Source organism: Phyllostomus hastatus, unplaced genomic scaffold (genome assembly GCF_019186645.2).
Source record: "Phyllostomus hastatus isolate PE091 unplaced genomic scaffold, TTU_PhHast_1.1 phas_contig_5, whole genome shotgun sequence".
NCBI classification, from domain to species: Eukaryota; Metazoa; Chordata; class Mammalia; order Chiroptera; family Phyllostomidae; genus Phyllostomus; species Phyllostomus hastatus.
In genome coordinates, this window is record NW_025333897.1 from 3,239,904 (window position 1) to 3,267,286 (window position 27,383).

The following is a 27,383-nucleotide window of genomic DNA, read 5'->3' on the forward strand; positions in this document are numbered from 1 at the left end:
CATACATTATTTCATTTAATATTTTCTAAAATACAGTATCCTTGCCCTCGCTGGGTATCTCAGTTGGTTGGAGCATCATCCTGTACACCAAATGGCTGTGAGTTTGATTCCCAGTCAGGGCACATATCTAGCTTGTGGGTTTGATTCCCAGTTCAGGTATGTACAGGAGGCAACCAATGTTTCTCTCTTACATCAATGTTTCTCTCTCTCTCTCCTCCCCTTTCTTGTCTCTCTAAAATCAATAAACATAAAACATATCCTCAGGTGTGGATTAAAAATGTAAGATACTGTATCTTATATTTAAAATAGGGATACATTATCCTTATTTTAAGAATTAAAGAAAACCTTGAGGTTTAGATAAATTAAGAAAATTACTCAAAGTCACACAATCCCAAAGCAGTGGTAGAGTATAATGTTCTAGAATCTAGGGTTTTCATCCCAGGAAGTGCTTAGTGCCCAGAGAGGGAAAATAAATAAAATAAGGCTGGGAGGTATAAAAGAACCAGCTAATAAAGCAACTCATAGACAATTTTAAAGACTGAGGATGTTAGTTTAAGAACAACAGCAAGTCAAAAAGTTTTAACTGGAAGCAGTGATGTATGTATTCTTACACTTTAAAAAGATCCTTTTGGGCAAGGTGAGAAATAAGTTTAAGGAAACCAAAAGTTGATAAAGGAAGTCCTGTTAGAAACTCTATAGCAGTGATCCAGGTGAGATGGATCATAGACTAGAGTGATATTAAAGATGGAAAAAGAGTATACATCCAAGAAATACTTATAATAGCGTCTATAGGTCTTGGTGATTGACTGAATTAGGTGGTGAGAATGACACCCCAAGATGGATTCTCTGATGATGAGCAAGATGTGCATGCTGCCTGAAGGTTTTCTTGCATTCTTTACATTCATAGGGTCTCTCTCCAGTATGAATTCTCTGATGTTGGGCAAGGGATCCACAGTAACTAAAAGCCTTTCCACAAACATTACATTCATAAGGCTTCTCTCCAGTATGAACTCTCTGATGTTGGGTAAGAGATGAGTCATTGCTGAAAGCCTTCCCACATTTAATACACTCATAGGGTTTCTCTCCAGTATGAACTCTTTGATGTTGCGCGAGGTAGGCAATCTGGCTGAAGGCTTTCCTACATTCCTGACATTTATAAGGTTTTTCCCCAGTATGAATTCTCTGATGTTGAGCAAGGTGTGAATTCTGGCTGAAGGCCTTCCCACATTCTTTACATTCATAGGGTCTCTCTCCAGTATGTATCCTCTGATGTACAGTTAGATATGCACGAAGGCTAAATGCTTTCCCACACACGTTACATTCATAAGGTTTCTCACCAGTATGAACTCTCTGGTGTTGAGCAATTGATGATCTATTACTAAATGCTTTCCCACATTCAACACATTCATAGGGTTTCTCTCCAGTATGAACTCTCTGGTGTTGAGCAAGATAGGCAAACTGGCTGAAGGCTTTCCTACACACCTTACATTCATAAGGTTTTTCTCCAGTATGAACTCTAAGATGTTGAACTAGGTGTGCATTCTGACTAAATGCTTTCCTACATTCCTTACATTCATAGGGTTTCTCACCAGTATGAATCCTCTGATGTTGAACAAGATTTGATCTTTGGCTGAAGGCTTTCCCACATTCTACACATTTATAGGGTTTCTCTCCAGTATGAATTCTTTGATGAAGAATAAGGGATGAGCTCTGGCTGAAAACTTTTTCACAGTCATTACATTTCAAAAGTTTCTTCTCTGTATAGATATTCTTGGGTTTAATAGCCATTAAGTTTTTTTTAAACCTTTTATTATGTATATCATGTTTATATATTTTTTCCTCTTTTGAAACAATCTGTTCTGTATGAAGTAGTGTATTCACATGGAAACTTTGCCAATATTTCTTATATTCTTGTCCTCTCTCATTAATAAGGGCTTCTTCATGAGTGATTATCTCTTCTTTAAAATATGCATTCTGATTCATTGTTTCCCTCTCAAAATGGCCCTCACATTTCCATTCCCCTCTCAAATTGGAGTACTGAAGTCCACAGCTTGTAAGTTTTTCTATTATCTTCTGAGATGACTGTGCTTCATAAATGTCCTGTTTTGGGGTTAATTCTTCACTCTCATACACAGATTCCCAGCCTGAAAAATAATAAGAAAAAATGTCTCCTCTATTATGTACCAGGTGGTACATTTATGAAAGTACATAAAGTGAAGTGAGTTTAATAGCAAATGAAACCAACAAGAACACTGGTTTTCATAGTTCTGAAGTGTGTAAGAAAAAAGAAAAAAACAGGTTATACAGAATCTTGGTGGGGAATGGTTAGAATTATAGAAAAATCAGTAAGGTGAATCTCAGGTCAAGAAGAAATTATGGAATAAACACTCTCAGCAAAGTGGAAACAGAGAGAACATACCTCAACATAAATACCACATGTGAAAAACCCACAACTAACATCATACTCATGATGAACATCATACTCATCATAACATACTAAAAAGCAAGGTTTTTTTCTTTAAGATAAAAAAATCAACAAGATCTCCACTCTTGCCACATTTACTAAGCATAAGATTGAAAGTTCTAGCCACAGCAATCAGACAAGGAAAAAAAAAAGTAAATGGCATACAAATTGGAAAGAAGAAAAGCTGTCATCATTTGCAGATGTCATATTACTATATAGAGAGAACCCTAAAGCTTCCACAAAATATTTTTAGGACTAATATATTCAGTAAAGTAGCAGGATACAAAATTAATATTCAGAAATTGGTTGCATGTTTATATACCATTTATGAACTATCAGAAAGAGAAATTAAGAAAATAATCCAATTTAAATTGTATGAAAATAATAAAATACCTACGAATAAAATTTAAACAAGGAAATAAAAGACCTGTACTTGAAAAACTGTAAGAAATTGAGGGTACAAGCAAATAAAAGGATATATATACATGGCCATGGATAAAAAAAATAACATTGTTACTACCCAAAGTAATCCACAGACTCAATGCAATACTTATCAAAATACCAATGGCATTTTTCACAGAACTAGAACAAATATTCCTAAAATTTATAGTAAACAACAAAAGACCCTAAATTGGCATGGTAATCTTGAGAAAGAACAAAGTTGAAGGTATCATGTTACTTGACTTCAAACTATACTACAAGGTGATAGTAATCAGAACAGCACGATATGTAGCATAAAAACAGACACAGAGATCAATGGAAGAGAATAGAACCCAGAAATAAACCCATGCCTATATGGTCAATTATTCTATAACAAAAGAGGCAAGGATGTACAGTGGGGTGAAGACAGTTTTTTCAACTGATGGTGGGAAAACTGCACAGATAAATGCAAAAAGATACTAGAACGTTTTCTTATGTGGAATCTAAAAACAAAACTCAATGGAGTAGACTTAACTGTAAGATTTGAAACCATAAACCAAGAAAAAAATTAAAAAGCAGTAAGTTTTTTTATATTGTTCTCAGTAACATTGTTTTTGTATATGTCTCCTTAAGTAAGAGAAATAAAGAAAAAATAAGAAAATAAAAGTAGTTATACAGATACCAAGTACAACATAAGAAATATAGTCAATAATTTTGTGATAAACATATGTGGTGTCAGATGGGTACTAGACTTATTGGGACAATCATTTCTTTAGGTCTATAAATGTCTAATCATTTTTGCACACCTAAAAGTAATATAATTTTGTATGTTGACTATTATGGAAAGTTAATTTTTAAAAAGGAGAAATTAAGAAGATGGCTGGACTCAGTTACAACTTTATGTATGTATGAATAGTACAGGCACTGAAATAACCTCCATTCATTTAGTTGCTTCTTTTAAAAACATTCACTTTACATTGTGAAAGGTGCTATTCTAGAAGCTTTCAATATGACAGTAAACAAAGCAAAGATCTTTACCTTCATGGACCTTATTTTTTGGGGGATACAGAAAATAGGTGCTAATTAACTAAATTTTATTGTATGTTAGAAGGTACTAAATGCTACAGGAAAAAAAAAGCAGGTAACATTCTCAAATGGATATCTCCCTCTCTCTCTCCTCCCCCTTCCTTCCTCCATTCCCTTCTTCCCTTCCTCTCTCTCTAAAATTAATTTTAAAAAATCTTTAGAGGAAGATTTTTTAAAAATCAGGTAAGAGATAAGGAGTGTTGATGAAGTCAAAGACAGGAATCCTTAATAAGTTAATATTTGTTAATGACCATAACAAACAAATCAACAAACAACAAGTGCTAGTAAGGTTGTGGAGAAAAGAGACTAGTACACTGTTGGTGGGAATGCAAATTGGTACAGCCACTGTGGAAAACAGTATGGAATTTCCTCAAAAAACTAAAAATGGTACTGCCTTTTGACCTGGCAATCACACTGCTAGGAGTATACCCTAAGAATCCTGAAACACCAATTCAAAAGAACCTATGTACCCCAATGTTCATAGCAGCACAATTTAAAAAAGCCAAGTGCTGGAAACAGACTAAGTGCCCATAAGTAAGTACGTGGATCAAAAAACTTTGGTACATTTACACAATGGAACACTACACAGCAGAAAGAAAGAAGGAGCTCTTACCCTTTGTGACAGCATGGATGGAACTAGAGAGCATTTTGCTATGTGAAATAAGCCAGGAAGTGAAAGGCAAATACCATATGATCTCACCTATAAGTGGAGCCTAATTAACAAAACAAACAAATGACCAAAATAGAACCAGAGACATAAAAATAAAGAACAAACTGACAGTAACCAGAGGGGAGGGGAGAGTGGGATAACAGAGGAAAGAAGGGTAAGGGTCATCAACGAACCTGTATAAAGGACCCATGGACAAAGACAATGGTGGGGGGGCGTTGAATGTGGAAGGTGGGAGTGGGCAGCAAAGGAGGAGAGTTTGGGGGGAAAATGGGGACAACTATATATGAACAACAATAAAAATAGTAAGAACATTTAAGCAAAGATTTGAAGGAAGTGATTAGTTGCTTAGATATTTGGGAAAGTTACTTAGATATCTAAAGTAGAAGTATATTTGGTACATTTGAGGAATAACAAGAGACAGTGTCGCTGGGGAGGAGGGAGTAGTAAGAGATATGAGATAAAGGCTAACAAGATTACTTAAGTATTAGAGGCATCCTAAGCAATTTGACTTTTACTCAGTGGATGGAAGCCACAAGTGTGAGTAGAAGAGGGATATTTAATTACTAATTAATGAGCACAGTGGAAGTTGGGAGGCAAGAGGAGAAAGAAGGGGACCTATTTCAGTAATAATCAAGAGATTCTGTCCTCTAGGGAGAGACAGCAATCTTCTAGAAACCCAAGCACCCTCTTAAAGAACCAGCACACAAAATTTTGTTCAAGCCACTTACCCTGGGCTGGCAGAGGGAAAGCAGACTGGAGCAGACTGGAGTAGTGTGAGTACAAACTAGGTTTTGTGGCTCCAAGGAGAGAGCTAAAGGGACAGCTGCCATGATCCATGTGTTGAATGTATTTCCCACACTGTACAGAAATGCCATCTTTCCTAAGTTGAGCACTAGCTTCTATACTGCATTGACCTGGAGGAATGCACTAGACCTACCCTATTAATTCCCTGTCACCTGGCCCTGCTGAATTCATGCCCTGCAGAGAAGACAGCTGCCTGGGTACATGGTGTAGAGATCCAGGAAGATTCAGGGTGTGTCAGAGTCTAAGTATATGGTTCTGGGGCTCCTGTACCATGCACCAGAGAGACCCTCCAACAAGAGATCCACTAGCACCCCCCCCGCCAACTCTCAACGGCCCTGACCTGCCTAGCTCATGCTCTTTGGCCAGAGTAGACCTGCTATACATACTCTCTTGGAAGACTCTTGAGGAGTTCCAGGCAGATCCAAGGACAGACTGAGTTGTGGGGCTTTAAGGGTAAGGGCCATTTTTCTCTTGCATGTCTGATAAGCACCACCATTCCAGTAGAGAGGTCTCCCTTCACAAAGCAAAATCTTCTGTTTGGTCCTGACAAATGAATGCCACTGGTCTCAACCTGATGAATCCCTGAGACCCTGCCTTGCCACAAAGGTCCATGGACACACAGCAGATAGCACCTGGCTATGGTGTACCTGGAGACTTTTGCCTCAGACCCAGCACTGGTCCTGAGTTTAAATCTGTAAATCTGGTGATCACTACTTGCTCCTACCAGGAGATTTATAGAAACCTCCCTCATGTAACTTGCAAACTTCCAGAAGCTCTTTCAGTAACTGAGACTAATAGTCAGCCAGCAGGCAAAGGCAAATCTCAGAGTGCCTTGGGCCTTTTGCTGGCCTGCACCAAGACTTGGTCCTGGTGAAAACCAACTATGGTGTACAGCCTGGCCTCTCCCCAACATACCCAGGCCCAGCAGAGGCCCAGTGATTCACAAACTGTGAATCACTTTGTATTTCCAAACAGGTAGCCAAGGGCCAGTCACAGGCAATGCCTGATATTTACCTGGACCAGTGTCCCTTGCTAGACAGACTCATAAAACATCAAGGCACAATCCAATTAGTTCTAAAAGTAGCAGACACAAAATCTCGGCAGGCGCCAGACCCTGCTGTGGCAAATTTTGCTTCATGGTGTCAGCCACTGCATAACATCTCATAAACTATGGTCATAGTCAACACTCATTGTCAGCCAACTGGAAGGTCAACTCTACCCACTAAAGATCAAGAGCAATAAAAACTCATATACAACAGGAGGGTCACATAACCCACACAAGAGACATTCCTGGATCATCTAGTTCAGGTGATGAAGGAGACTGCAACCAAACCTCACAACACACCTAGTATATAATGACACCAAACCAAGACTGGGAGGCATAGCAGATGTGCTAATACACAGAAACAAATACAGAGAGGTAGCCAAAATGAGGAGACAAAGAAACATGCCCAGAATGAAAGAACAGGGGAAATCCCCAGAAAAAGAACTAAATAAAATGAAGGTAAGCAATCTACTAGATACAGAGTTCAAAACAATGGTTATAAAATATCTCATGGTACACAGAGTAAGAATGGATTAACTCAGTGCAAACTTTAAAAAAAGGTAGTGGGCATAAAACAGGACATAGAAACCATAAGAAAGAACCAGGCAAAAATGAAGAATACAATATCTAAAGTGAAGAATACACTAGAAATATTCAACAGCAGGCTAGATAAAACAGAGAATCCAAATCAGCAATTTAGAAGACAAAGTAGCAGAAAACATCCAATTAGAGCAGCAAAAAAAATATTTTTAAAATAAGGATAGTTTAAAGAACCTCTGGAACAACATTAAGTATAACAAGAAGATCCGCGTCATAGGGATACCAGAAGGAGGAGAGAGCAAAAGGATTGAGAATCAATTTGAAGAAATAATGACTAAAAACTTCCCTAACTTGGTGAAGTAAAAAGAAAACCTGCCCAGAAAGAACGGAGAGTCCCAAAAAGATAAAACTACAGGGGTCCACACCAAGAAACATCATAATTAAAATGGCAAAGGTTAAAGACAGAGATCAAATCTTTAAAACAACAAAGGAAGAATAATTAGTTATCTACAAGGAAACTCTCATTAAACTGACAGCTGATTTCTCATCAGAAACATTTCAGGACAGAAAGCATTGGCAGAAAATAGTCAAAGTGATGAAAAGCAAGGACAAAAACAAAAAACAAAAAACAACCCCCCACCTCCGACTACTATACTCAGCAAGACGATCATTTAAAATTAAAGAACTGTAGAGCTTCTCAGATAACAAAGCACTAAATGAATTCATTACCAACAAATGAGTATTGCAAGAACTGTTAAAGTACTTATTTAAGAAGGAAAAAAAGAGGAACAGGTTACAAAAAATAAAGTGGCAATAAATATGTACCTATCAATAACCACTTTAAATTCTCCAATCAAAAGGTGCAAGATAACTGAATGGATTAGAAAATAAGACCCTTGTATATGCTATCTACAAGAGACCCAATTCAAAAAGAAAGATACACACAAACTGAAAGTAAAAAGATGGAAGAAAATATTTCACGCAATAGGAAATTAAAAAACAAGCTGGGATAGCAGTACTTATATCAGACAAAATTGACTTTAACACAAAGGTGATAGTGAGACACAAAGAAGAACATGATGATAAAGGGATCTATTTAACAGGAAAATATAACCCTTACAAGCATTTATGCTGCCTACCTAGGAGCACTTAAATATAAACAGTAAATCTTCATAAACATACAATGAGAGATTGACTATATAATACAGTCATAGTAGAGGATTTTAACACCTGATTGACATCAATGGATAGATCTCTCAGATAAAAATCAACAAGGAATCAGCAGTCTTAAACAACACACCAGACTAGATGGATTTCATTGAATATTTTCAGAGGATTTTATCCCAAAACAGCAGTATATACACTCCTTTCACTTGAAAGGATTCACATAGAACATTCCCAAGGATAGACTACATGTTGGGCCACAAAACAAGGCTCAATAATTTTCAGTATATTGAAATCATGTCAAACATCTTCTCCAACCACAATGGTATGAAACAAGAAATCAATTACTAAAAAATTCTGAAAAACACAAACATACAGAGGCTGAATAACATGTTACTAAAGAATGAATGGGTTCACAATGAGATAAAGGAAGAAATCAAAAGCTACCTTGAAACAAATGAAAATGAAATCATATCAATCCCAAAGATATGGACACAATCCTTAGAATTTTTCCTAAGAGGATAATTCATAGCATTGCAGGGCAACCTCAAAAACAAGAAAAATCTCAAATAAATAATCTACCTTGCACCTTAAAAAAAAACACTAAAAAAGGGGTAACAGAGAAAGCACACAGTGAGTAGAAGCAATAAAATAATAAAGATCAGAACAGAAATTTAAATAGTAGAGACTAAAAAAACAAAACAAACTTCAATGAAGCCAAAGTATGTTTATTTGAAAAATAAACAAAATTGATAACTCTTTATCTAGACCCATCAAAAAAAAGTGAGAGAACCCAAATAAGTAAAATTAGAAATTAAAGGGAAGTAACAACTGAGACCACAGAAATTCAAAAGATTATAAGAAAATATTTCAACTATATGCCAACCAACTGGACAATCTGGGAAAAATGATAAATTCCTAAAAACATACTATATTCCACAACTGCATCCAGAAGAAATAAAATAAATAAACAGATCATTTACAATGAACAGAATTGAAACAGTAATAAAAAAAAACTAGCCCCCCTACAAATGTCCTGGACTGGATGGCTTCTCAGGTAAATTTTACCAACCTTTTAAAGAAGAACTAACACCTATCCTTCTTAAACTATTCTAAGAAATTCAAGGGGAAGGAAGACTCTGAAGTTCATTTTATGAGGACAGCATTACCCTAATTCCAAAACAGATAAAGACACTACAATGAAAGAAAATTAAATGCTAATATCCATAATGAACATAGAAGCAAAAATCTTCAAAAAAATATTAGCAAACCAAATCCAGCAATACATTAAAAGGATCATACACTACAATCAAATGTGATTTATTCCTGGCACGCAATGTTGGCACAATGTCTGCAAATAAATTAATGTTATACATCACATAAACAAAATGAAAGATAAAAATCATACGATCATTCAACAGATGGCAAAAGCATTTGACCATATACAGCACCCAATTATGATAAAAACTTTCAGCAAAGGGGAAATAGAGGGAACATAACTCACAATAGTAAAGGCCATATGTGGCAAGCCCACAGGTAACATCATATTCAATAAGAAAAAACTAAAAGTTTCCCTTAAGATAAGAAACAAGACAGGGATGTACACTTTTACCACTCTTATCCTACATATACTGGAAGTTCTAGCCACAGCAATCAGGCACAATGAAGAAATAAAAGGCAGCCAAATTGAAAAGGAAGAAGTAAAACTGTTATTATTTGCAGGAGATAGAATATTGTATACAGTGAACACTAAGAATTCCACCCAAACCTACTAGGACTGATAAAAAATTCAGTAAAGTAGCAGGATATAAAATTAACTTTCAGAAATAGGTTTTATTTTGATACACCAATAATGAAGTGTCATAAGGAAATAATCCTATTTACAATTGTGTCAAATAAAAATTACCTACAAATACATTTAACAAAAAGGCTTGTACTCAAAGATGATGGCAAGGCAAGTGACATAAACCCACTTGTTCTTGTGTACCCAACTAGGACACCTAGCTGATCTTTCAAGGAACACAGCCAACAGCCAACAGAATTCCAGCTGATACAAAGTTTGGAAGCCAAAGGATGCAGATGATGTATAAAAATGGATGGTAAAGAAATTTTGCAGGCCGATGGGAGGGTCCCTGGGCCCTGTGCTGGAGACTGTGGCTGCTATAGTAGCTCTGAAGGAGAGCCTGGTCAGCAATTGTAACTTGGCAGCTCCCTCCCCTCCTAGAGGGGTGAGTTTACAGACCAGCACCAGGAGAAACCTGAATGCTTAACGTCGCTGAGGGGATAAAGCTGCAATAAGACACACACAGCTGGTGGCATACACTGGCTGGGGCTATGGTTGCTGGCTGGTAGAGCACCAGAGCAACTGGTAAGCTGGGTCACACATAGAGATGGGAGAAGAGATGGGCCACTACTGGCTGAGAACCAGGTAGTCTCTGAACTGGTCAGAGTTGGTCTGTGTGGAAAGCCAGGTGCCTGTTAGGAACAGCCTGCTGCAAACAAGGGAATTCACTTGAACAAGACTCTCAGATACTGTGCAAGGAGCGCTTGCATGAAGCAGCCATGCCTGAGAAGAGGGAGGATGTGATTTCCTACCACTTGGGGCACCTCACAGACTGATCAAAGGGGGACAGTAGGGATTCAGAGAGGTAGCAGCACCCAGAGACTTAATTTAATAGGGGAACTAAATGGACCTGAAGGGACTTGAGGTTCATGCAGACCCAGGCCAACAAAGAGGGAGAAGGAGAGGTACGATTTGCTCCACTCAGTGCACCTCATGTACTAATCAAAGGGCTGCACAATGAAGTGAACAATAGGCACTGGTTTTGCATATATGAGCAGTGGACAGTGTGGGCCACACATCACTCTGAGGGTGTGGAAAGGAAACTGGGTACCTGTGAATGTTGTAGCCCAGACTGAGCCCCCATCCTCACAGAACCACAGCAAAGGGAAAAAAAATGGAACTCAGGAACCCAGCCTTCTCTGCCTGCAGCATCCAGGAAAACCAGCAAAACCCATTGGGCAGGTTTAAAGCTAGCAGGAGGCATTTTTTTCCTTCAACTATAAGACAATAATACCTGGAGCTAAGAGGAGACCAAAGATCCAAAAAGAAGTCACAAGGCTAACCAACAACTGAGACAAGTTGCAACTTGCTATCCTTCAGAACTTGCATTTTATGTTTTCCTTTTTATATTATTATTATTATTAATTTTACTTCTTTCCATTTAGTTTTTTTTTCTGGTTTGTGTGACTTCATTGTTTGATTTGTTTTCTTTACTCTCCCTTTCAAATTGCATTCTAATTTTTCCTCATTAACTCCATTTGTATTCCAATAACATACTACTCTTGGTCTTTTACTCTTTATTCCGATTATATATTTCTTATCGTATTATTGTTACTACAAATCCCACACAGCAACCTTTCCTGGTCTTAATCCATTTCATCATCTTACTGAATTTTATTATTTTGTGTTTAACTTTATTCTCTCACACACTATGGCAAGTTTCTGTCCCTTACTTTCACTATAGCTTACGATCTACCGCCACATAAATGTGCTGCTTTCTAGAATCAATACACATTCTTTTTCCCTTCTAATAAGAGTCTTATCCCTTTTTCACCTTTTATAAAAAGTGGCTAGTTGGGTGAAACACCATAGATATTGCTGTACTTCTCCAAAGGACCTCCTATCTGTCTCTACATGTTAGTACTTTAAATCTCATAGCATACTCCCCTGCTGCCTTACTCCACTGCACCTTCACTCTACCCCTGATCACACACAAGATGAGGTGGGAGTTGTGAATACCAGTAAACCCACTGAAGGGGAGAACCCCAACAAAGGGGCCACCAACAGGTAAAGCCCAGGTATAACAAAAGAGCCCACACAAATGGAAGAAATGGCAACCCTACAGCATCCACACAAGAAGATCAAAGAGACTGTGCCACTGAGTCCCACAGAACTCCTACCACAGAAGCTCACCCTATGAGAACAGCTAGAAAAACAGAGCATTGGGAATCAGAAAAAAGAAAAAGAGTCACCTAAAACAAGGAGACAAGGAAAAGAACCTGCAATAGAAAGGAATGTGGGAATTGATAGTAAAAACACTAAATGAAATGCAGGTAAGCAAACTATCAGATATAGATTCAAAAGAATGGTGATAGGATGCTCAAGGAACTCACAGGCAACTACAAGGAACTGAGTAAGAACTAAAAGAATATGAAAAAGGAAATAGAAAATATAAACAAGAACCAGGAAGAAATAAAGAATACAATTTCTGACATGAAAAATACACTAGAAGGAATTACAAACAGGCTGGATGAAGTAGAGGACTAAATAAGTGAGCTAGAAGACAAGAAAGAAAGAAAAACCCAGGTGGAGCAGTAGCACAAAAAAATACATGAAATATGAAGATAGCTTAAGGTAACTGCAAGACCACAACATTCAATATTTGACTCACATTAAAATCATAGGAATACCAGGAGGAGAAGAAAAGGAACAAGGGATAAAAAAACCTGTTTGAAAAAATATGACAGAAAAATTCCCAAACCTGTGGAGTGGAAAAGCAATGCAACTTCAGGAAGCACAAGGGTCCCAATAAAGATGAACCCAGAGTCCTACTCTAAGACACATCATAATTAATATGACAAGTTTTAAAGACAAAGAGAGAATCTTAAAAGCAGCACAGGAGAAATAGGAAGTAACATGCAAGGGAACTCCAATAAGTCCAGAAGCTGATTTCTCAACAGAAACACCACAAGCCAGAAGGGAATGGCAAGAATATTCAAAGTAATGAAAAACAAAGGCTTGCAACCCAGACTACTCTACTGGGCAAGGCTCTCAATTAAATTGGGACGTGAAATAAGGAGTTTCTCAGACAAAAGAAGGCTGAAAAAATACACCTCCACTAAACCAGAACTGCAAGATATGCTAAAGGGATTGCTCTAAGAAGAAGAAGAAAAAGAGCAAGAGAAAGGGGAACACAGGTACAAATGGGGGAAAATGAGTAACTACCTATCAATAGTAAACTTAAATATAAATGGGTTAAATGTTTCAATTAAAAAACATAGAGTAGCTGACTGGATAACAAAATATGACCTACACATATGCCGCCTACAAGAGACACATCTCAGAAAAAAAAGACCTACACAGACTGAAAGTGAAGGGTTGAAAAAACATTCCAAACAAATGGGCCAGAAAAAAAACCTGGTGAAGCAATACTCATATCAGACAAAATAAACTTCAAAACAAAGGCTAGAAAAGAGACACAGACATACAATTCATAATAATCAAGTAAAGAATCCATCAAAAAGACATAAACATTATAAACATATATATATATCCCAAATAGGAGCACCCAAATGTTTAAGAAAAATCTTGGAAGACTTCAAGAAAGATACAGACAGCAACACATTTACACTAAATTTTAAAACCCCACTTTCAAAAATGGATAGATCTTCCATACAAAATATCAACAAGGATACTGAGGCATTGAACAATGCCACAGACCAAATGGACTTAACTGATATATATATAGGGAAAGAAACTTTAATCCAGAAGAAGTAAAATACATTTTCTTTTCAAATGTACATGGGACATTTTCAACTACATGATAGGACACAAAAGAAGCCTCAACAAATTCAAGAAAATTAAAATCATAGCAAGCACTTTCTTGAACTACGAGCGCTTGAAACTAGACACTAACCTCAAGGAAAAAACTCAAAAACACTAAAAATCATGGAGACTGAATAGCATACTATTAAACAATGAATGGGTTAAAAATAAGATCAAGGAAGAAAACAAAAAGTTTCTGGAAACAAATGAAAATGAATACACCACATCCCCAAATTTATGGGACACAGCAAAGGCAGTCATGAGTTGGAAATTCATAGTGATCAGGACTACCTAAAAAAGAGAGAAACATTTCAAATAAACAGCCTAATCCTAGATGTACAAGAACTGGAGAATCAATAACAAACAAAGCCCACTGGGAGTCAAAGGAAGGAAATAACCAAGTTCAGAGCAGAATTAAGTGACATAGAGACTAAAAGAACAATTCAAAGGGTTATAAATCCTGGATCTGGTTCTTTGAAAAGATAAACAAAATCAACAACCCTTAAGCACACTCATCAAGAAAAAGAAAAAGGACCGAAATAAAATCAGAAATGAAAGAGGAGAGATTACAACTGATACAACAGAAATACAGAGGATTGTAAGAAATACTACAAACAACTATATACCAAGAAATTTGAAAATGTGGGTGAAATGGACAAATTTCTAGAAAAATGTAATCTTCTAACAGCTGATGAAATTGAAGCAGTAATCAAAAAAAGTCATGGCAAACAAAAGCCCTGCACTGGACCCTTTCACAGGAGAATTTTACAAAACATCTAAGGAAGAGCTAAGCCCCTATGCTTCACAGACTATTCCAAAAATCCAAGAAGAGTGAAGATGCTAACTCTTCTTATGAAGCCAGCATCATCCCAATCCCAAAACCAGATAAAGACATAACAAAGAAAGAAAACTTCAGGCCAATATCACTGATGAACATAGACACTAAAATCCTCAACAAAATATTGCAAACCACACCCAGCAATACATTAGAAAGATCATACATGATCAAATGAGATGCATTCCAGGGATGCAAAGATGGTTCAATATTCACAAATTAATAAACGTAATACATCACATAAACAAAAGGAAAGACAAAAATCACATGAACATACCAATAGATGTGGAAAAAGCATTTGATAAGGCACAGCACCCATTTATGATAAAAACACTCAGCAAAGTGGGAGTAGAAGGAGCATACCTCCACATAATAAAGGCCAGACATGAGAAGCCTACAGCCAATATCATACTCAATAGACAAAAACTAAAAGCTTTCCCACTGGGATCAGGAACAAGACAAGGATGTCGGCTTTTACCACTTCTATTCAACACAGTATTGGAAGTCCTAGCCACAACAATCAGACAAGAAAAAGAAATAAAAGGCATCCAAATTGGAAAGGAGGAAGTAAATCTGTCACTGTTTGCAGATGACATTATAGTGTACATAAAAAACCTCACAGACTTCACCAAAATACTACTCAACCTAATAAGTGAATTTGGCAAAATAGGGAGATACAGTCAATATTCAGAAATCAAAGGCATTTTTGTAAAACAATGAAATATCAGAAACAAATCAGTGGAAGAAATCCCATTTGCTATAGCAACAAGAAAAATAAACTACCTAGGATTAAACCATACCAAAGAGGTAAAAGACCTGTACTCAGAAAACTACACAAGACTAAAGAAAGAAACTAAGGAAGGCACACACAAAAAAATGGAAACATATACCATGTTCATGGATCAGAAGAATTAAGATAATCAAAATGTCCATACTACCCAAAGCAATTTACAGATTCAACACAACACCTATTACAGTACCAATGGCATATTTCACAGATACAAAACGAACACTTCAAAAATTTATATGGAACCATAAATGACCCCGAATAGCTGTTGCAATTTTGAGAAAGAAGAGTAAAGTAGGAGGGATCACAACACTTGATACCAAACTGTATTACAAGGCCACTGTAATCAAAACAGCCTGGTACTGGCATAAAAACAGGCACATGGACCAATGGAATAGAGCAGAGACCCCAGAAATAAATCCAAGTCTCTACAGTCAAATAATATTTGACAAAGTGGGCAGCAGCATAAAATGGAGTAAAAATAGCCTCTTCAACAAATGGTGTTGGGAGAACTGGACAGCTACATGCAAAAAAATGAAACTCAAGCACCAACTTACATCATACACAAAAATAAATTCAAGGTGGATAAAAGATTTAAATATAAACTGTGACACCATTAAAGCCCTAGAGGAGAACATAGGCAGGAAAATCTCAACTGTTTCATGCAGCAACATTTTTACTGATATGTCCCCTAGAGCAAGGGACATAGAGGAAAGAATAAACAAATAGGATCTCATCAAAATAAAAAGCTTCTGCATGGCTAAAACAAACAGTATTAAAATGAAAAGGGAACCAACTGTATGGGAAAACATATTTGCCAATGATACCTCAGACAAGGGTTTAATCTCCAAAATATATAAAGAACTTACACGACTCCACTCTAAGAAGACAAGCAACCCAATTTAAAAATGGGCAAAGGACTTGAGCAGACACTTCTCCAAGGAGGACACGCAGAGGATCCAGAGACACGTGAAACGATGTTCAATATCGCTAGCTATCAGAGAGATGCAAATTAAAACCACAATGAGATACCACTTCACACCAGTCAGAATGGCCATCATAAACAAAGCAACAAACAAGTGTTGGAGAGGTTGTGGAGAAAAGGGAACCCTAGTGCACTGTTGATGGGGTTGCAGACTGGTGCAGCCACCGTGGAAAACAGTATGGAATATCCTCAGAAAACTAAAAAGGGAACTGACTTTCTACCCAGCAATTCCACTGCTGGGAATATACCCTAAAATCTTGAAACACCAATCCAAAAGAACCTATGCACCCCAATGTTCATAGCAACACAGTTTACAATAGCCAAGTGCTGGAAGCAACCTAAGTGGTCCATCAGTAAGTGAGTGGATCAAAAAACTATGGTGTATTTATACAATGGGATACTACATAGCAGAAAGAAAGAAGGAGCTCCTACCCTCAAGAACAGCGTGGATGGATCTGAAGAGCATTATGCTAAGTGAAATGAGCCAGGTCATAAAAGAAAATACTCTCTGATCTCACCTATAAGTGTAACCTAATCAACAAAATAAAGAAGCAAGCAAAGCACAACCAGAGACATTTAAATAAAGAACAAACTAACGGTAACCAGAGGGAAGAGGTTTAGAGATAATGGGGGTAAATAGGGGAAGAGTTGTCAAGGAACATATATGAAGTACACATGGACAAAGTGAAAAGGGGTAGGATCGAGTGTGGAAGGTGGGAATGGGTGAGACGAGGGAGTGGTGGGGGCAAAAAGGAGACAATTGTACTTGAAAAATATTAAAAAAAAGATGTACTCAGAAAATTAGAGGATAGTAAAGAAAGACCTTGAGGAAGATAAAAAAAAAATGGAAGCATATACTGTGTTCATGGATAGGAATAATTAACATTACTAATGTATCTATACTAGTTAAATGAATCTCTAGATTCAACACAATATCTATCAAAATATCAAAGGTCTATTTGATATCAAAGGTCAAAGAAAATAATCAAAATATCAAAGGTCAAAATATCGAAGATCAAATAAAATAATCCAAAAATTTATATGGAACCAAAAAATATCCTGAACAGCCACAGCAATCTGGAGAAAAAAAGAATAATGGTGGTATCAAACTGCCTAATATCAAACTGTACTATAAGCCCACAGTAATCAAAACAGCATGGACTGGCATAAAAACAGACATATAGATCAACAGAACCAAATAGAAAGCCCAGAAATATACCAATGCCTATATGATCAATTAGCATTTGACAAAGGAGATAAGAACATAAAATCATGTAAAAACAGCCTAATAAATAAGTGGTGTTGGGAATATTGAACAGATAAATACCAAAAGTTAACACTAGACCATCTTCTAATGCCATATATGAGAATAAACTAAAAAATGCATTAAAGACCTGAATGCTAGATGGAAAACCACAAAAATCCTAGCAGAAAACATAGCCAGTGAAATCTGTGACATTTCTTAGCAATATTTTTTCTGAAATATCTCCTAATGTCAAGAAAAAATAAAAATAAACAAATGGAACTACATCAAACTAAAATGTTTCTGTATAGCAAAGGAAACTAACAAAATAAAAAGACAACCTACTGAATGAAAAGTAACCAATAAAACAAAGAGCGCCTTGGCCAGATAACTCAGGTGGTTGGAGCATCATTCAGTACACCAAAAAGTTGTGGATTCGGCCAGAAATATGGAAATAAAGAACAAAGTAACAGTGACCATAGGAGAGGGGAAAGAGGGAAAGAAGGGGAAGGGTCAGGTCAAAGAACATGTATAAAGAACCTATGGACAAAGACAATGGAAGGGAGATGACTGAATGTGGAAGGCACGGTGGGGAGGTATGTCAGGGGAGAGTAGTGAGGGAAAAATGGGAACTACAAATGAACAACAATAAATTTTTTTTAAAGTTGTGGGTTCAATTTATGGTCAAGGCGCACAGAAGAGGCAACTGATTGATGATTTTTTGTCATATTGATGTCTCTCTCTCTCTTTCTTCCTTTCTGTCTATGTAAAACATATCCATGGGCAATAAAAAAAGGTGGAAAAAAATTTTTCAATATTCACCAAAGATTCATCTAATAGGGGGTTAATATCCAAAATTCATAAAGAACTGATAGAAATCAACACTAAAGAGACAACAATTCAATTTAAAAATGGGCAGAGGACCTGAACAGTCACTTCTCCAAAGAGGGTATACAGATGGCCAATAGACATATGAAATGATGTTCAACATCAGTAATCATCAGAGAAATGCAAATTAAAACCCCAATGAGTTATCACCTCACACCTGTAAAAATAGCTATCAACAAATAACAAGTTCTCACAAGAACTGGAGAAAAGGGAACCCTAGTGCACTGTTGGTGGAAATGCAGACTGATGCAGCCACTGTGGAAAACAGTATGGAGAGCCCTCAAAAATTAAAAATGGAACTGCCTTATGACCCAGTGATCCCACTCCTGGGAATATATCTAAAGATATCCAAAACACTCATTCAAAAGAATATGTGCACCCCTATATTCATTGTAGCATTATTTAAAAGAGTCAAGATATGGCAGCAACCCAAGTGCACATCAATAGATGAGCAGATAAAAAAGTTGTGGTACATATGTACAATGGAATAATACTCAAAAAATAAAAAAGAATGAAATCTTACCATTTGCAACAGCATGAATGACACTAGAGTGTACTATGTTAAGTGAAATAAGTCAGAGAAATAAAAATACTATATGATTTCATTAATATGTGAAATCTAACAAAATAAGTAAATAAAATTGAAACAGACTCACAGAGAGAACAGATTGATAGTTGTCAGAGGGGAGGGAGGTTGAGTGACTGACTGAAAAAGGTGAACAAATTTAAAAGTACAAATTGGTAGTTACAAAATAGCCATGCTGCTGCAAAGTACAGCATAAAGAATATAGTCAATAATATTGTAATAACTATGTATGGTTAGGAGTATACTGTTAATATTGGGAGGAGCGCTTGGTAATGTGTATGATTGTCTAACCACTATGATGTACACCTGACACTGATACAAAATATTTGGAAGTGTAAATTATAATTGAAAATAAAATTTGAAGTCCTTTTAAAAAACCACGAAGAACTAGTAATAGCAACATCTAATGATAATAATTAAAAATTATGTATATGTTGACTTGTAAAACACCTTAAATGAATCATTAGATAAACATAATGCATATATAGAAACTATAGAAAGATTACTGTACTACATATATTTCTTTATTTTTTCAAAAATATATTATTTTGCAATTTTAGAATCATTTTAAAAAAGCAATGGATATATAAAGAAAATAATTAACTTCAGAAGATACCTTTAACATTGACAACAACAACAATGAAGACAGAAAATACTCTAGAAATAAACTTCAAAAGAAATAAGCAAAAGCTTTACAATTCTAATGAGTGTTCCACCACTTCCCCAAAAAATATCTGAATAAAGGGGGGAGATGCACACTTTACTCTTATATAAAAAGAATCAACAATGTACAGCCAAAATTCTCACTATATCTATTACTTTCATTCAATTATAATCAGAGCCTCATTGTGATGTTTTTTATCTTCATTCAAGGATATTTTTTTCATTGCTTTTAGAGAGAAATAGTGGAGAGACAAAGAGAGAGAAGCATCAGTGTGAGAGAGAAAGATCAATTGGTTGCCTTTTACAGGCTCCCTGACAGGGGACTGAACCCACAACCAAGTATGTGCCCTAATGGGAACTGAACCCACAATCTTTTGGCATACAGGACAATGTTCTAATCAAGCCACACTGGCCAGAGCTCTTATGATTTTTTAAAGACCTGTGTAATAAATAATTTGACATGCTTTTGTCCATTTCCCAGAAGGCAACCTCAAAACCCTCTAAACTCCTAGAAAGAGAGTATTTATTATTTGTGGTGAGTCTCTTGGACCACACCTGATATTTTATACTAATAAGGTGACTCATGATTGGCCCATAGATAATTTTTGCTAATGTGATGACTCAGGATAAAGACTAGCAATGCCAGAAAGACCAACCATGTGATGAGAGGGTTGGAACTTTGGGCTACCATGATATCAACCTGGCTTTTGGGACGGGAAGGGATGCTGTAGATTGAACCGTGTTGGGCAGTGATTGACTCAATCAGCCTATATAATGAAACCAAAAAACAAAAACAAAACTCTCTGGGCACTAAAGCTTGAGATACCTTCCCTGGTTGGCAATACTCCTCTGAATACTGAGATGCAAAAGTTTCTTGTTTGCAGCTCTCCCATATCTAAACCTTGGTGTACTGGTCGGTTCTTTCTTTCTTTTTTTAATCCTTTGTTATAATTAAGTAAATCATCATATAACTTTTTCCTGAGTTCTGTGAGTCAGGCTAGTGAATTATCAAAACTTAAGCACCTCTAAATTTGTATCCAGGTGGTTGGCAACGAGGGTGGCCCTGAAAACACCCCAACTTTCAGCTGGTGTCTGAAATTAGTGCAGTCTTCTAGAACACTGTTCTCTCAGACATTGCAGTTTGGCATAATCACTGAAGGGTTGTTGCTTTTTCTTTTAATTCTAAATGTCATTAAAGAAATAAACATGAAACCACGGTAGACTATATGTTAGCCCATAAAACAAATCTTAATATATTTTAAAAGACTGAAATCATACAAAGTATCTTTTCTAATAATAATTTAATTAAACCGAAATCAATAGCAAAATAAATACTGGAAAATCCGCAAATATATAAAATTCAACAACATACATTTAAAACAACAGGTGAATTGAAGAAATCACAAGAGGAGTTTAAAATATCTTGAGATGAATGAGTATAAAAACATAACATACCAAAATTTATGTGATGCATCAAAAGCAGTGATAAGAGTCTAATCTATGTCTGCAAATGCTTACATTAAAAAAGATCTCAAGTCAGACTTCTGGCCAAGATGGAGGCATAGGTAGATATGCTTTGCTTTCTTGTACAACCAAAAGAAGGACAGCAACCAGCTTAAAAACAAACAAACAAACAAACAAACAAACAAACAACTGCAGAACTGCCAGAAAATTGAACTGTATGGAAGTCTGACAACCAAGGAGTTAAAAAAGAAACATTCATCCAGATGGGTAGGAGGGGTGGAGATGGGTAGCTGGGGCAGAGAGGATGTGCGGCAAGGTGAACCAGGCAGGCAAGTAAGTGGCTGGTGGACCCAGGGTCCCACATTCATGTGCAGATAAATGGGAGAAACAACTGGGGAATGAGACCATGGAGCACAGGGTTCTAGTGCAGGGAAATAAAGCCTTGAAACCTCTGGCTGTAACAACTTGTGGGGGTTGCAGTGGCAGGAGAAACTCCCAGTCTCATAGGACAGTCCATTGGAGGGACACATGAACCTAGAACCATGGGTCCTAGAAGCTATACAAACCCACCTGGGAAACAACACAAGAAAAGCCCAATTTGCTTGTGGGTAGAGGGGGAAGTGACTGAAAGGGGTAAGGGCCAAGCAAGTGGCATTGTTCACTCTGAGACAACTCCCACATATACAGTGCAACAACACAGTGAAGTGCATTGCCCTGCCCTGGCAAATACATAAGGCTCTGCCCCTTACAACATAAGAAGTGCACCAAGACAAAAAATTATGGCCCAAATGAAAGAACAGATCAAAGCTCCAAAAAGAGAACTAAGTGATGAAGACATAGCCAACCTATCAGATGCACAGTTCAAAACACCGATGATGAGGGTGTTCAGAGAAATGGTTGAGTATTGTCACAAAATAGAGGAAAAAGTGAAGGCTATACAAAGTGAAATAAAGACAAATATACAGGGAACCAATAGTGAAGGGAAGGAAATTGGGACTAAAATCAACAATTTGAAGCAGAAGGAAGAAATAAACATTCAACCAGAACAGAATGAAAAAACAAGAATTCACAAAAAGTGAGGAGAGGCTTAGGAACTAAGGCACAATCTTAAACATTTCAACATTCAAATGATAGGGGTACTAGAGAGAGAAGAGGAAGAGCAAGAAATTGAAAACTTATTTGAACAAATAATGAAGGAGAACTTCCCCAAGCTGGCAAAAGAAATAGACTTCCAGGAAGTCCCAGAGAGTCCCAAAGAAGTGGGACCCAAGGAATCATACACCAAGGCACATCATAATTACATTAGCCATGATTAAAATAAGGAGAGAATTTTAAAACCAGGAAAAGGAGACAGTTATCTACAAAGGAGTTCCCCCATTAGACTATAACCAGATTTCTAAAAAGAAATCTTGCAGGCAAGAAGGCCCTAGAAAGAAGTACTCAAAGTCATGAAAGGCAAGGACCTACATCCAAGATTACTCTGTGCAGCAAAGCTATCATCTAGAATGGAAAGACAGATAAAGTGGTTCCCAGATAAGATCAAGTTAAAGGAGTTCATCATCACCAAGCCCTTATTATATGAAATGTTAAAAGGATTTATGTAAGAAAAAGATCAAAACTATGAACAGTAAAATGACAAGAAATTCACAACTACCAACAACCGAACCTAAAAATGAAAACAAACTAGAATAGGAACAGAACCACAGTAATGGAGATCACATGGAGGGTTATCAACATTGGTGGGGGCGGGAATGGGGGAAAAGGTACAGGGAATAAGAAGCATAACTGGTAGGTACAAAATAAATAGGGGTAGGTTAAGCATAGTATAGGAAATGGAGAAACCAAAGAAGTTATATGTATGATCTATGGACATGACCTAAGGCAGGGAGAAATGCTGGAGGGAGAAGGGGTACGGGGGGAAGGGGATAAAGGGGAGAAAAAAATGGGACAAGTATAATAGCATAATCAATAAAACATACCTTAAAAATCTCAAATCAGTGATTGAACTTTACATCTTAACAAACTAGAAAAAGAGCAAACTAAGCCCAAATCTAGAAGAAGAAAATAAAGATTCAAGCAGATAAACAAAATAGAGACTAGAAAAATAATAGAGGGAATCAATAAAACCAAGAATTATTTCTTTAAAGGGATCACAAAAGTGACAGACCATTAGTTAGACTGACTAAGAAAAAAATATTCAAATAACTAAAATCAGAAATAAGAAAAGGAACATTAGTAACAACTTTATACAAATAAAAAGGATTATAAGAAAAATACAGCTGACCCTTGAACATGGGTTTAAACTGTGTGGATCCACTTATACATATTTTTTTTCAATAAATACTGTAAATGCATTTTCTCTCCTTTATTATTTCTTACACTATCTTTTCTTTAGCTTACTTTATTGTAAAAATATAGCATATAATACAGATCACATATAAAATATGTGTTAATCAACTGTTCATGTTATCAGTAAGGCTTCTGGTCAACAGAAGGCTATTAGTTAAGTTTTGAGGAAGTCAAAAGTTATACATGGATTTCTGACTGTGTGAAGGGTTGATACCCTTAATGCCCATGTTGTTGAGAGTCAATTATACTCTAAACATTGATACCAACAAATTGAATAAACTAGTAAAATGGACAAATTCTAAGAAACATATAACCTACAAAGAGTGAATCATACAGAAACAGAAAATGTTAACAGACCCATAACTAGTAAGGTGATTGAATCAGTAATCAAAAACCTTCCAATAAAGAGAAGCCTAGGACCAGTTAATGTCAGTGATGACTTATATCACCCATTTACAGAATTAACACACATCCTTCTCAAACTCTCCTCAAAACTGAAGAAGAGGAAAGACTTCCAAACCATTCTGAGGTCAGCATTACTCTGATACCAAAACTATACTAAGACACTACAAGAAAATTATTGACTAATATCTTTCATGAATACTGATGAAAATATTCACAACAAAATACTAGCAAACTGACTTCAACAGCATATTATAAAGATTATATACCATGACAGAGTGGGATTTATTTCTGGAATTCAAGGATGATTCAACAAAAAAAACAATGCAGTACACCACATTAACAGAATGAAGGGGAAAATTTACATGGTCATGTAACTGATGCAGGAACAGGATTTGACAAAACACCCTTTCATGGTAAAAAAAAAAAAACAAACTTGACAAACTAGGAATAGAAGGAAACTACAACATAATAAAGGCTATATATAAATAGCCCATAGCTAACATCATACTCATCCAATAATAAGACTAAAAACTTTCCTCTAAAACAGGAACAAGACAAAGACACCTGCTTTCATTACTTTCAGTCAATGTAGTATTGGATGCTTTAGCCATAGCAATAAGGCAAGAAAAACATATTTATAACACCCAAATTAGAAAGAAAGAAATAAAATTCTCTGTTTGTAGATGATATGTATGATCTTCTACATGGAAACCCTAAAAACTCCACCAAAAAAAACTTGGTAGAATCAATAAACAAATTTAGCAAAGTAGCAGGATATAAAGTAAATGCACATAAATCAGTTGTATTTCTAGACTAACAATGAACAATCTAAAAAGAAAATTAAAATTCAGAAAACATTTCCCTTTTGCAAAGGCATCAAAATGAATAAAATACTTAGAGATTAACCAAAGAGGTGAAAGACATAAAATGAAAACTACAAAACATTGCTTAGAGAAATTAAAGAAGACATAAATAAATGGAAACATCTGTGATCATGAATTAGAAGAGTTAACATTGTCCAGCTGTCCCTACTACCTAAAGCTATTTATACATTCATTGTAATCCCTATCAAAATCCCAGTGACATTTTTTCCAGAAATAGAAAAATCAATCCTAAAATCCATATGGAATCTCAAAGGAGCTGAATAGAGAAAAAAAAATCTTGAAAGAACACTTCCTGATTTCAAAACTTAATACAAAGCTACAGCAATCAAAACAGTATGGTACTGGCATAAAGATAATACTGGATTTGACAATGATTTCTTGATTATAATACCAAAAGGAGGAAGTGAAAAAAGGAGACAAAAAATGGACTACATGAAATCTTTTAACATTTTGCACATTTAAGGACACAATCAACACAGTGAAAAATGCAACTCATGGAATAGAAGAAAATATTTGCAAACCTCGTATCTGAAAAAGGGTTAATATCCAGAATAAATAAAGAACTCGTACAACCTAACAAGAACACAATAAAAAAATAGGCAAAGGATTTGAGTAGACATTTATCCATAGAAGATATACACATGGCTAACAACCACATGAAAAAATGCTCAACATCACTTATCATTAGGGAAATGCAAATCAATACCATGAGATACCACTCTATACCCATTAGGATGGCTACTGTTTTTTTAAAAAGAAAATAACAGGTGCTGGGGAAAATGTGGAGAAATTGGAACTCTTGTGCACTGTTGGAGGGAATATAAAATGGTATAGCTGCTATGGAAAACAGTATGGCAGTTCCACAAAAAATTTGATATAGATTACAATAAGATCCATCAATTCAACTTCTGAGTATATACTCAAAAGAATTGAAAGCCAGGTCTCAAATACATAGTTGTACATCCATCTGCATAGCTACATTATTCACAATAACCAAAAATATAGAAACAACTAAAGTGTTCACTGTTAGATGGATAAATCACATGTGGTACATATATGTAATGGAATATCTTTCAGCTTTTAAAAAGAAGGAAATTATAGCCCTGGCTGGCATAGCTCAGTGAATTGAGTGCGGGCTGCGAACCAAAGTGTCGCAGGTTCGATTCCCAGTCAGGGTACATTCCTGGGTTGCAGGCCATGATCCCCAGCAACCGCACATTGATGTTTCTCTCTCTCTCTCTTTCTCCCTCCCTTCCCTCTCTAAAAATAAATAAATAAAATCTTTTTAAAAAGAAGGAAATTATGACACATGCTACCACATGGGTATACCTTGAGAACTTTCTCTTAAGTGAAGAAGCCAGTCACAAAAAGACAAACACTCTATGATTCCAATTATATGAGGTACCTAGACTATTGAAATTTATAGATAAAAAGTACAATAGTGGTTACCAGGGACTAGAGATGGGAAGAATGAGGAATTATTATTTCATGGGTATAGAGTTTCAGTTTTACAAAATAGAGTTCTGTGGAAGGATGCTGGTGATGGCAGCACAATGATATGAATGCTACTGAGCTAAACACTTAAAAATGGATAAAAGAGTACATTTTGCCATAATTATTTTACCATAAATTTTTAACAAATTAAATCTGTTTCTAACCTAATACAAAAGAATAAAATCCTTACTAAGAAATAGACCTTAAAAATAAACAAAAACTACAAATAGTCCATTAAAAATAGGTAAGTAGCCCTGGCTGTGCTCAGTGGATTGAGCACCAGACTGCAAAGCAAAGGGTCACTGGTTTGATTCCTAGTCAGGGCACATGCCTGGGTGGTGGTCCAGGTCAGGTCCCCAGTAGGGGGCATGTGAGAAGCAACTACACATTGACGTTTCTCTCCCTCTCCTTCCCTCTCCCTTCCCCTCTGTCTAAAAACAATAAATGAAATCTTTTAAAAAAATAAAAAGAAAGAAAGAAATACAACTATAAGTGTTAAGAGTGATTTTAAAAAAATAGATAAGTAATATGAAGAGACCACTTAAAAAATAACTGGCAATAAATGCATGTAACAATGTCAACATCATATACTCAGAGATATGTAAATTGGGAAATACATTGTGACATTATATTTAATCTATCATATTATCAAAAAGTGTAGCCCTGGCTGTCATGGCTCAGTGGATTGATCACCGGATTGTGAAGCCAAGGGTTGCTGGTTTGATTCCCAATCAGGGCACATGCCTGGTTTGCGGGCCAAGTCGCCAGTAGGCGGCACACAAGAGGTAACCACACGTTGATGTTTCCCTCTCTTTCTCTCTCCCTGCCCCTCTCTCTAAAAATAAATAAAGAAAATAAAGAAAAAATGAATTATATTGTATAACTTTCAAACAAGCAGACAGAGAAAAAATGGAAAAAGCAGGATTTATGGAGAAAAATAAGATTGTGGAAATAAATTTAACTGTTAGTATTACAAAAAATGTAAATGACTACTGTCAT

General features: G+C 36.2%; 1 protein-coding gene across 3 annotated transcripts in view; it reads right to left on the minus strand.

The window, feature by feature from the left end:
- Positions 1–390: 390 nt before the first annotated feature.
- ZNF570 (zinc finger protein 570) overlaps positions 391–27,383 on the minus strand; it is a 36,953-nt gene continuing 9,960 nt past the window's right edge. For all 3 annotated transcript variants that reach the window (XM_045846599.1, XM_045846600.1, XM_045846601.1), the window contains exon 5: positions 391–2,144. In XM_045846599.1, coding sequence (XP_045702555.1) covers positions 787–2,144 — 1,358 coding nt within the window. In that variant the 3' untranslated portion in view covers positions 391–786. The remainder of the gene's footprint in view (positions 2,145–27,383) is intronic.